The 13,392-nt window shown below is 26.7% G+C and overlaps 1 protein-coding gene across 1 annotated transcript; it reads left to right on the forward strand.

Annotated features, from left to right (window-relative positions):
* The first annotated feature begins 793 nt into the window (after positions 1–793).
* LOC145828865 (dynein axonemal assembly factor 3-like) lies at positions 794–10,798 on the forward strand. The gene is made up of 11 exons (XM_082936611.1): positions 794–881; positions 4,564–4,703; positions 5,393–5,486; positions 5,748–5,905; positions 6,218–6,391; positions 8,097–8,216; positions 8,777–8,905; positions 9,389–9,602; positions 9,749–9,863; positions 10,108–10,176; positions 10,624–10,798. Exons 1-11 carry the CDS (start codon positions 794–796, stop codon positions 10,796–10,798), a joined length of 1,476 nt encoding a protein of 491 aa, XP_082792737.1.
* Positions 10,799–13,392: the final 2,594 nt, after the last annotated feature.

Here is a 13,392-nt window from a genome sequence, read left to right on the forward strand (position 1 = left end):
AAGATTATTACCTACACATATAAGATTATAAATTGCCTCTTCTGCGTAAAACCAATAGATATTCTTATGCAAAATTAAATTCAGTTTTTCAGTTTTTCTAAAGATTATTTTTTGCATGTTGAAATGGTTATTAATTAATTATACTATTTACTCTCTCACTTTGGCATTATAATAACATCAGAAGGTTTGCTTCTAATTTCTAAAGTAAATGTTCTTATTACATTAAGTTTTTTAATTTTCCTTGACCTTTTTTAGTTATTTAAACATGTTATGACGTTATGTAGCAGCTGATTTTTTTTTTGGTTTTAATTGAGCCTTTTGTACAGTAACAATCAAGTACAAAATATAGATTTCATAAACATCTTCAGAGGGAGTTTTTGTTTTCTCATTGCATTTGTTCTATATCAGTTTAACAACAGCTGCTTACTGATATACTTAGTTTTACTATAAACAAAACAAAGCAGAATTTAAATTATATTTTTCTCACTATGAAGCTTTCTGTTAACAATATATGTCTTTAAGAACTATATAAATTATTTAAAAACCGTTATAGTAGTACAAGTAACAAATATACTTTTTTAAAGTTATTCTTTTCTGTCTCCTTACTTAAGTCTTATTAGTAATAACCATATTAAATTGAGTTTATAACTTTTCTCTACAATGCTTTCCTTTGAAATGTTCTGTCTGCATAGTTGTTAACAATTTTTTTGATTAGAAATATTCTATAGAAGTTTTATTTCTGCTTACTAAAGTGTTATTAACAAATATTTTAAACCAGAGTAGTAATTAAAATATGCCGGGTAGTGAAAATGGTGGAGTTATTCCGGGTTACGGACTTATACCATACTGGGGCCACAGTCCCGCCATAGATTTTCAAGAAGGTTTGTTTATTTGTTTTATATAAAAATACTATTTAAATTATTTTTGTTTTCTTTCTTACTGAGGCACAATCCTGAAATTGAGTTTCAAGAAGGTGTGTTGTTTGTTTTGGAATATACGGTATACTTTTCAGTAGTTTTTCTCTTTAAAAGAGCTATTGCAAAATGTTTGTTTACTTACAGAATAAATATCAAAAATGATTATCAATTAAAAATCTTTTGCATAGACAAAATTGTTTTTACATAATAAATTTTTTAACAAACTAAAAAAATAACATATACTTGAAACTTGGAAGCTATTTGTTGCACATCTGTAATGTTTATAAATATTTTATACTTTTAGTAAATAAATCATTAATTATTGCTATTTATCATTAATGTTTTAATTATACTTTTCATGCATACTTTTTAAACATAAAAATTTTTGTTTCTTGATTTATTATAAAACATGTTTTGTTGCATAGAATATGGATTATAGTATTTATTTATTTTTGTTTTTACAGCTGCAACTTAAAAAAATAAATACTTTTAAACATTAAAAATATTTTTTTCTTACATTGACAATCGTACCATATATAAAAACTAAGTTCGTAGCGACTCTTTGGCAATTCGAACAAAATTATACAACCCAGCTCACTTAAACTAAGCTGCTTCATAACAAAATAGTTGCTGAAACATCGCACAAGCAGTTATTTCGATTCGCGCCCAAACAGTGTATTTGCGAAGCAAGCAGACAAAACAACAAACACTTTTTTTTGCAATTAATTGCATGCCGCCAAAAACTGCATCTCGAATCTTCCCCGACTCTCGCTGGCGTCCGTGACGGTTCTCTTCGACACGCTCCACTGATTCTCTCGTTTTTTTTTGTGCAAAAACAACTTTTGAACAACTCGTTTGAACTCTGTTATGTTAATTCGGCTCTAAAATTTTTATGTTTGCATTCGTTAATACGTGAATGGTTTGTATATAGATATAAAAATTTAACTTTTGTTTTTCTTTCATTGGCTATCTTGTGTCTTTTTGCAAAATACAGTTGTAAAAGAACTCAAGTGAACTCTGTTATGTTAGTTCATCCAGGTGAAACTTCGTGTTTGAGTTCCAATACGAATATTACGAACAGCATAGATTATTTGCGCTTTTACAAAAATTTTTAAGAAAAATCTTTGAACTCTAAAGTTTATTTATGCATCTAACAGCTTTATGTTTACATTTTATGTACGTGAATGGTTTTTCTTTAAAACTAAATGTTTTTCGAACCTGTTTGAACTCACAGATCGATGTTTTCATTTCATGTTTCTATTTTCTTAAATACTTTCGTCATTTAGGATCAAATTTCAAAATACTTTTGGAACTCGAGGGAATATTTTTTGCGCTCCCATTGCATATGAACGTGAATACAGTCTGTCTTTAGAAATATAAACTCAACTTTTTGTTTTTTCTTTATTGATCTTGCGTTTACTGAAAAAAAAACAACTTTCTGGTAAATTCGTTTAAAATCTGTTATGTTGATTTGCACAGCTAACAGCTCTTTAATGTGTATGTGAACTTGAAATTAAAAAATCTGACTTTTGTTTTTCTGAACCCGATTGAACTTACACACGTCGATATTTCAGTTTTTACTTTTCTTAAAAAACCGACGCAGTTTCGTCATTCAGAATTAAATGTGGAAACTCGCGGGGAAATAATTTGTCTCTGTTTGGATTGCGAGCCGAAAAAATGAAGAATTAGTTTTTAATGTTGCTTTTTGTTTGTTTGATATTTCTGTGTGTTTATTTTAAGCTTCCAAACTCGAATGATCCCGAATGCTTGTCGAATTATGCGTGCAAACGAGTTTTGATTCTCGAAATGTTTTTTGTTTTGAAATTTGTTTTCATTTTCTTGCCACTCATTAGGATTTTGCATTGACGTCAGAAATTTTGCACATCTCACGTTTTAAAAGGCGATAAACAAATTGATTAACTAAATTGTGTTTTTGGTGCAGCTGTTTATTTAGATTAAAAGACATTTCTTGTTATCTTTTATAAACTGTTAGAGATTTAATAACAAAAAAAGTAACTTACATTAAAATGATACAGAATAACTAATTTTGATGAGAAAACTTCAATTTTATTTTAATACAAATGTATATACATCACTTTTTTATAGAACTAAAAACCTAGTTTATACAATTAAAATATTAGTCTGTATTATCATTATAAAATAGAAAATATTTGTTTATCTATTACAAATTTTCAATGTGTGATTTTATTTTATTTCAATATAAAAAAATATTAAATAAAATTTAGTATATAATTGTAATTTCATGGTAAATAAAAATGCAAATAAAATAAAACAACTTTATTTATCTATTATTACACACTTACAATTAAAATACAGGAGCAGATACTTGAGCTTTTGAAAATTATTTCAAAGAGGTACACAATACAAGTTTGAATACACGTTTAAAATTTTATTTATTCATAACTTTTTATTTACTTTTTGGTAAGATTAATTTTTATTTTAAGTGTATTTTAAGGTATTTGTTGTTTTATTACTGTTAAAAAATCAATAATTTGGAAATTTGTCTCTAGATTTCAAAGTTTAAGTTTAGTTTTCACCTTAATCTATAAATAGTTTACTTAATTAAACATACTTTGAACTATTTTTTTTTTAATTGGAGATAAAAAAGTACTGTTGTTTTTCAATTTATCTCATAATATGTTCTCTATGTTTCAAAAAACTTTTCATAAAAACTAGTTACTTCTTTATAAAAAAAAATTCAATTGACTATAACCATTTAGTCTAAAAAGTTAAATAGTCGATTGTAAAGTTAAAATAAAATAAGAATAATATTAATAACAACTATGTCTCAGGTTTCAGTAATTAAAAAAAAAAAAAATTAATCACAATTTATCATTACATATATTATTGTTACTATATATGATTACTATACGTTTGTTATATGTTATTAAAATTTAATCCCAAATTATCATTACATATATTACTGTTACTATTTATGACTATTATATGTTTGCTAACATATGAATATCATAACATTACTTAATAGACTGAAGTTATGAAGTAGTTTAAACTATAAAGCAACCTCTTAAATTAACAATTCATGCGGAAAAAGGGATTTTATAAAGTTGATAAGCTCTTATATGAAAGCTTAAACTGTGAACTAAAACAAATATTTTATAGAATACAAAGATTACACTTCACTTTTGAGATGTGTTTGTTTGTGTAAATAGTTTCAAATACAAACATATGGAATAATAATCAAATTCAGGTCTGAGCGAAGAATTTAAACTAGATATTAACAGTTTAATTTTTCTATGTTAATTTTATAAGTTCGCTAACATTATACTACAAACTTTTACATTAAAGTAATTTTCGCAAATAGTTTTTTAGCTCTTACATAAGTACTATAAACACCAATGTTTCTAAATTTCTATGTTAATTTTGCAGTTTAACCATCATTATACTACAAATAACTAATGTTAATAATGAACATGTAAATAAAGAAAACAAATGTTAACTAGCCTTTTACATGAATATAGTTTTCATTATTCACAGACATTTACAGGTCTGAGCGATGAAATACTATTTTCAAATGTTAACTTTATAAGTTCGTTAACATTTCAGCATAACAACACAATAGGACATTAGACAGCACTATAAATATTACAACAACTATTAATCACAGACCTGTGTGAAGACCTGAAACTGGAAACTGACAGACACGGAAACGAGATACTGAACGTGCTGATGGTTGGTAGCGGTGACTGCCGACACATTCTTAAGACCATGGCCAAGATGTACCAGCACAAGAATAGAAGCATTCATGTTTGTTTATTATTTTCGTTTATTTATTATATCTTAAAACCATGGATAAAATGTACAAACACTAGAATAGAAGCATACACGTTTGTTTTATTATTATTGTTTTCATTTAATATTAATTTATGTGTCAAAAACCATAGCTAAAATGTACAAACATAAGAAGAGAAGCACACGTGTTTGTTTTACTCAAATATCTTTATAATTAACTTTGTTATATCTTATTTCTTTATTGTAAAGTACAAGTTTGTTTAAATATTCATATTTGATTCATTAAACCACTAAAATATATCCTTGGTAAGTTAATTGTTCAAAATATAATTTCTATTTCTGAACCCATAATAAAATAAAGTCGATTCAAAAGAGCTTTTTTTTTTAATTTTAATATGTATTTTTTTTTATAAAATTCTATCAAATATAAAGTTTGTTTTGAAGAATGTAAAGATGCACATTAGTAAATAATAACACTTTTGCAATACAATTATTACACAGTCTCTAATAATATATTATGCGAAATAATATTTATAATAAAATGTTATCTTCTACAGATACACACAGCTATATGTTCTAGAATATTTATAATACTTTTGTACAGATGTACAAAATATGATAATAATTTTATAATATTTTTATACAGATATACGCAATATAGTAACATTTTAATGTTATTTTTAAGAATACAATACACATTACAGATATACACAATAGAAAGCAATATGGAATCAGTTGCCCGCCACATCCTTCTACTCACTCTTGCATTGGAACCTAAAGAATTAATGGGGATCCAAGGTATTAACATTGTCAATATTTATTATTGAAAGATTCCATTAAAAGTGTTTTTGGTTTTGTATTTTCTTCTTAAATAAAGCTTTTACTTTCAAAATTAGAAATTTTATTTCTGATAATCAGTATGTGCACATATCAGCATTACAAAGTTGTATAACTATTTATGGTGATAACTCCTTGAAGTGAACTTACATCTGGGTAGATCCCACATATGCCCTTAATTTCAGTAACATAACTAAATGAAAACCAATACTATCAAAACAGAAAAGACGGAAATGTTCATGGAGTTGTACGGGAATACCCTGTTGCGAGACGAGACATCCACATACCTGAAGAAATCATCGTTCTGCTTGGAGCAGATGGTAACTGATCTCGAATATGCCGATGAACGAATGCCTTGTTTAGATTTGTCTCATTTGAAGGTGATTATAGCATAATGCTATTTATATTAATGTTAATTATAAATTTATGTTATTTATATCCATGGTGGTTTCTAAAAAATAAAAGTCTTTTATGCAGTTTTTAGAAACGTTAATTGTATTTAAAAAATATGTAAGTATACACTTCTGTATACAGAAATTATATAACTACAATCAAGTTTACTTTTTTAAATATGCGACAAACTGTAACTGTTAAAATTTTAAATACTATTTACTGGTAAGTGTATTTGTTTGAAATTAGCCAGTTTTCAACGGTGACACGTTTTATTTTGAAATAATTTTAATCACTTACAGTTGATGGATAGAGACTTGCTGCATGATTCATTCAAATCGTGGCGCAACACCAAGGTAAAAAGCAAACTAATGACAACAAGAGATATGAGAGAAAGAAGTTTGCTCAGTCATAGATACGACTCAAGAGGTTCGCACTACGATTGGCAGCATGTGATGCAACTTCATCGAAAACAAGTTGGATTGAAAATTTTAATATATATTAAGTATTACGAGGTACAATTCGAGAGATTTGTTTAATATTTGTAATTTATTATACTACGATAGGCACTTGATGATGCAATTACACCAGAAACAAGTTAAATTAACATGTATAAAATATGTATCACTAGTTTATTAATATGTTGACAATTTGTATCATGATTATTAACTTATGATACAGTTGCATCAAAAACAAGTGAGATAAAATAAAATATTCTTAAATGAAATTTTACTTTATTACTGACCATTAACTAAATTTAAATGGTAGTTTTTATAAATATTTTGCCTAATAATTTTGTTTCGTACTTGCAGTATAACAGTTTTTTTTCTTTTCAAAGTGACAACAAAACTTTTACAAAGAAGAACAGTTTAGTTAAAGCTTTGTACATTAGCAAACAAAATGGTTTAATTTCAAAATTACTCTCATTGGTTATAAGCAATATTCTAAACTAAACAGAAAGAAAGTTATCACATTACATAAGAAATAAATTAACACTTATTTTTGATGAAAAGATTTTGTGTTTTTTGATTTATAAACAAAAACAGTTAGAAAGTCAACCGTCAAAATAAACTAATTAGAATAAAGGTCAATTTATTGAAGACTGATGTCATTAGTTTAATTTAGCAATTATTAGCGATAAAAATGTATTATAGGCTGTTTTGTAATTTAGCATAAATTAATTAGGATATATTAATAATAGTATAAAGTTATACTATTATAAAAGAAATAGAGTACAATTAATCAACTTATTTTTTAAGTTTTAGTATTTGCTACTTTTTTATAATTAATAATAAATTTACGCCTACAATTGTTCGTTTTAAGTCATATCTAAAACTTCAATAGCGTATTATACAAGCTAAAACTTTTGAAAAATAAAATAAGTTCAACAAAACTCGGTACATGGTACAAAAGTGTTTTTCATAAGTTGATTGCTGAAACGTCTCACGGAATAACAAATATACAAGCAGATAATAAAGAATTTAGACAAAAATAACAACATGTTTTCAAAACGTGATCAATTATATGTGATTTGATTGTTTCAAATAAATTGTTTTAACACATATTGATATTTGTCTATCTGTTTGAGAAGCTTTTTAATTTTTTTATCTTAAATTTTGGAATTGTACTGTTAACTTTTTGTTAAAATAACGTTGGTAGCAATATTTTAAAAGTCTTCCACTGTGTCTTACTCATATTTACATTTACTATTTTAAAATTAAAAGATTATCTAAATATGTAAAAAAAATGTTTAGTTATTAAAATTCATATCAAATTGAATGCCAACCTTCCAAAATACTTATACATTTTATAGAGTTAATATTTTTATTTGAATTTGTTTTTGTTTTTTAATAGGGGGTTAGTCAAAGTTCTTATAAAGTGTATGTGTAAACTTTTTGTTATCATTAATTTTTTTTCACATAAGTATTTCTTAAATTTCTGAAACAAAGTAGACAAACCAGAGCCAGCAAAGGTTTGATTGCATTGGTATCTGACAATTTAAATATAATTTATGTATTAAACAATCATGTACCCAACTTTTGTAGTAAATGAATAAATAAATATATTGAACAATATACAAAGTCTACCTTAAAAAATAAATTCCAAAGTCAAAAAAGGTTTAAAAATTAAAGTACCACACATATTCAGCCAACAATTTTATCAATAATTTTATCCGAATAGGCGAATATGATACAGAAAGCGGAATATTTGAGGTTCAGATTCGACGGAGTTGCATTTCAGATCATGAACGGATTCTACCCCCACAAGAACAAAAGTTTGGAAAGTTCTGTAACTTTGAATGTAAGTTTTATTGTCATTTATTAGTTTCTAAATATTCTTCTCCCACAAAAACAGAAATTTAGAAGGTTCCAACACACTAAATGTAAGTTTCGTTATTTTATTTAGTATTTTAACAAAAAGATAAGTTTAGAAGTCCCACCACTTTGAATCTTAGTATTTTAAATTATTAATATTGTATAAAAGAACGTCGGTTTGAAAAAAATAACCTTAAATCAATTATGAGCTCTATTTAAGTTGAACAAAATCAATAAGAGTAACTAAACCCATTAGATCCATAAACTATAAAAAAAAAAGAATTTCAATTTGCTTAAAAACTTGAACCTGCTACTATAACTAAAAAAGTGTGTTTTGTTCCAACAGCTATATAAATTCTTTAACAATTTAAAGTTTTTTGTTTATTAGCAAATAAAAATAGTTTTCATCTCAATAGCTCGGGAGGCAAGTTTTTGTGTTAGTAAAATTACAAGTTAACTCTCCAAACAATAGCTACTAATTCAAAATTGGTTGCTACTATAGTTCACAAAGCGTATTTAAATATTTACGTTTATTTATGCCAACAGCACGGTCAGCAAGCCCCGAAGAAGGTCAGAGGATACTTGGGCGACATGACCACAGGACCCTTTATCACGTTCGGCACCGAAACTGACAACAAGGAACTGCTTAAAACACAAAACGGTACCGTCGCTAAGGTTCGTTTGTTATTGACTAATATAGGGTTTTTTAGGTTGTTTAAATTTGATATCTTTATTTAGATTTAGAACAACTGACTTAAGATCTGTTACAGTTTTTTTTGTACTAATGGTTGGTATTTATTTTAAAGAATTTTTTTAGCATTAATAGATTTGATATTTTTAGTTTGATCAATTTTAATTAGTATCAGATTGTTTTTAAATAAATCTTGTGTTCTTGGTTTGTTTTTATAAAAATATCTGATACTGAATCAAAAAAGAAGGCTTAAATAACATCTATCAGATGTTATAGTTTAGTTTTTTATAACAAAAATACATGTAAGTATTAAAACAGTTGCCCTTTTCATGTTAGTTTTGTCTGATACTGATTATTTATATAATAAAATCTAAAGCTCTTAATAACAGCCATCGACACATTACAAGTATGGTTGTTATTATACAAAATATAAATGTATTTAAAATGTATGTCACTACTTCTCATAGAGCTCAACGGAGATCACGGAGTACAATCTGAACGAGATCTTCCACGAGATATTGCACAAGACCCCGTACGATCCCAACAACCCGCCCAAAGACGAAGAGGATGAAGAGGAGATGGATCACGACGGTGACACTGATGGTTCTGATGATGAGGATTCCGATGACACTGATTATGAAGAGTTTGTCTATCCGGAAGACTTTATAAGGGATGAATATGGTTTGTTTTGTTTGCAAAAATGTAATGTTTTAGTTTTAAAGAAAATTTCAATATATTTTGTTTAGATATGTTGTAGAGTTTTACAATTCAATGTACTAATTGGTTTTACCAAAAAGGAGAATGAAAAAGAAAAAGTTTATTTACAGAACCGATCACAGTGGGTAATATAACAGTTCATCTGTTGCCGGCAGCGTCCGGTCCTGAGCTACACCTCAAGGAGAAGTACAAGGAGTTCTTCCACTGCATTTTCATGGGAACAACGTAAGTTGCCTTTATGTTGTAGTTTATCGAAATTTGATAAAAATAAATTGAAATAACTCAAAGGTTCATTATATTTCAAATTGAAATTTTTATACTAGTTAGTTTTTTATTATGTCGAAAACTCAGTCTTACCAGATTGTGTTTTGTATCATAAATGTTCAGTTTTGGTAAATAAAGTTTAAATACGTTCATTTAGAATAAAACGTTTTGGCTTAAGTAAGTAGGACGAAATAAAACTTTACAGATTGGCGAGTTCTGTGTATCTGAACAAAGTCAGCGCTCCGGGATGCTCGTTGACTATCGAGCTTGCAAAGTTTGTTTTTAACTTGTTTTAATATATGTATTAAATGTAATGTTAATTAAACTTATCTTTATAACATAATTTAATTGATTATTGAGCTTGCAAAGTTTGTTTTTAACTTGTTTCAAATATATTTTGTTTTTAAGTTGAGATGTTTGCAATAACAAAACTTTATTTTTTTTATCAAGCAGTGCACCATATTTTTTTCAAACACTAAAGTAGTTATACGTGATTGGTTAAAAATTTAAATATAGTTGTTTGTATAAAAACAACTGCATAATTTTATTAAAACTACTCCTTTTAGTGATAACAAGTTTCTTACTTTGAGTCAATTCACCATAGCATGCATCAAATCCTTTGACATCTTTGAAAGAAAAAATTAAAATCACCTGTTTGGTGTTTTTTTTAAATAAGTGTTTTTTAATTAATTACACCTTACTTATTTATCATAAACACCAGATACTACCTGGACTTATCGAAGGAGAGGGTGAAGTGTTTCGAGAGCAACATGAACGACTTTGCGAAGAAGCACGGATTCGTGAGAAGGGATCCTTCAAGTCAGTTTCTCGAGGACAGTTACGAGAACGTCTTCTCCAAGTTCGTCTTCAGGCCTCAGAACAACTCGGAAAAATAAAAACTTTGGTTTTAGTCAAATTTTTATTATTGTTAGAAAAGTTTCAAGCTGTTTTTTCGAATTTCGAGATTGATTTTAAAAGATACTTTTTAAATAACCTAAACAACAAGAACATCTTATTTTGATTCGAAGTTAAGTTGATATTTTTGTTCAAGAACTTTTGGCAAATATTTTTTTTTAGCTGTAAACGTTAATAACAACTTTATTGTCAATCTTTTTTATATTACCTGACATTTTGAATTCAACTTTTAAGGATTAAAATAGAAACTTTTTGAATAGCTCTGAAATATAAAGTTATGATATTTTTTATTTAGATTCAATAAACTTTTTGTTTGAGATCGTGTGGCAAAAGTTTTATATCACTTTTATTTTTAAACGAAGCTTTTTTAAAATCTTGCTGTTTAATTAAAATGTTTGAAGTAAATGTTTAAAAGTTTTTATGAGTACTTTTCAAATATTTACTCAAAAACTGCGAAGACTTTGAACTATTGTAAAACAAGTTTATATTTGTTTGTTTCTATGCCTTTCAAACGTTTCTTCCACCTTTTGTGTTTTTTGCACAAAAATAACTCTCAGGAACGCTTTGTTAATCTTAAAATACTTCATTGTTGCATCGAATCAAAAGTTTTTTTTTTAATTAATTTAATTTAGACTGTTTATTATTATATCAAAAAATTGGTGCTATTTTCTTCTGAACTTAGTTTTACATAACAAATAACATCAGTATTCAATTTTTTACGGAGTAATCTTTTGAGTTGATCTTTTTATTATTACTTTTTGTCTTATTTTTTTCTTCTCTTTAATCTTTTAGCTTTATAGAAAACACTTGTTTCAATGCAAAATTTTTACAATTTAAAAAACAAAATTGTTTTTGTACTCAATTTTATCATAGCTCAAATAAACATTGAATTTAAATAATTGATAACAAATAAATGTGTTTTGTTTTATGTAGAAGTTAGAGTTTTTTAGTATAGCTTCAAAGAATTTTTAAGTAAAGTAGAAATTTTTTACAAAAAATTAATTTATATTTTATAAACAGTATGCATTAATTGTGTTTGTGGAAGATACTTATAAGACTAATATTTTTACAATAGAAAGCAATAGGCTCTACTTTTTGCTTTAAAAATATTACAAGTTTAAATCTATCTCAAAATAGTGCTTATTTATAAACGTTTACTTAAAATCGAAGAGTGTAAACTATTACTTTCGCTTTCTAAATGCTTTGAACGATCGCTATTAAAAAAATATTAATTTATTATTTAAGTTAAACAAAGTTATCAAGTTACATACTATCATAGTTGCCATAATTTAGAGCTCTTTTGTTTGCGCTTATTTACATGTTCATTCACTATAAGCTTTAAATAGGGCAACTTTGCATACATTCACCTTTGCACAAAGCTATAATTATAAGTATATATAGTGTTCGTTTATAGAGGTAGAATACATTAAAAAAAATCAATTTCAATAGCAATTAACAAAGTTTCAAAATAATAGTTGACACAATTGTTGTAAAAAGTCGCGATTTACTGGATTACTTTGTAAAAATCCAGCTGGATCTTGATTTTCAAAAAAAGTCTAGATCTTACCTAGGACCAAATACTTTAAGCGTCTTCATTTGTCGTTATATATAATAATACCTAAAATTTCGATTGAAACCAATTAATTAAATACACCAAAATTTTATGAGAAAAAATAATCTGCTATAAAAAATGCTAAGTTTGTCTCTACTTTTTGAAAAGACTTAAGCGTACATTTTAAACTAGTACAACTTATACAAATTGTAAAATATTAAAACAATATATGTATACTGTAAATTAAAAATGCTTATAAGCACTGCTTTAGTTTACAACATGGTTTGTCATAGCATTTTATTCATAAGGCCCCCTCTGAATTAATAAAAAAGCTATGGCTTCCTCAGACAATATTTCTCAAAAGACTACCATGGTATACGCCTAAGACGTTTCTTTGCTTCCCATTATCAAAAACATAATATATAGTGTAAGTTTCAATTGTTTGCCCTTTGCTGCTTTTGGCCCTCAATGTAGCCTATTTTAGAAAACCCTGGTTTAAAACATGGGTTGGCAAACTATGACTAGGTATACTTGAAATTTTTGAAACTTGCACTTCGGTATAGCTTACAAGGGGTTTTAAACTCACAAAAAATCATTCTTTGAATTACAATGAAGAGTAAAGTCAGGTTTTCTGTGAAAACTACAAGTGATTTTTAGTTTATGATAGAAATTCTTGGGTTCGTAATAAAAATTTAAATCAAGTAATAGAATAACTAAAGTTGATTTCAAAACTGGATCTTGATTTGAAGTAACATTCAGAACTAATGGGACTAGTAATATGAGAACCCGGTAGATCATTAGCAAAACGATAGTTTAAATTATTAGAGAACAAATGTCAGATTACTCAAACACACTAACTAAGTTCATTTTGTATATGAGTAGTTACTAAAATTAACATGCACAAACTATAAATCAAAAAGTTTTTATGAATATAACATAAGGTTTGCTTTAATTTCAAAGTTCTAATAAAAGATAAGCAACAAAATTTAAGTTATCTTGACTATGGTTAATGTGTTAACTTTT

The sequence above is a fragment of the Thalia democratica genome, chromosome 2 (genome assembly GCF_965202585.1).
Source record: "Thalia democratica chromosome 2, ktThaDemo2.hap1.1, whole genome shotgun sequence".
Taxonomy (NCBI): Eukaryota; Metazoa; Chordata; class Thaliacea; order Salpida; family Salpidae; genus Thalia; species Thalia democratica.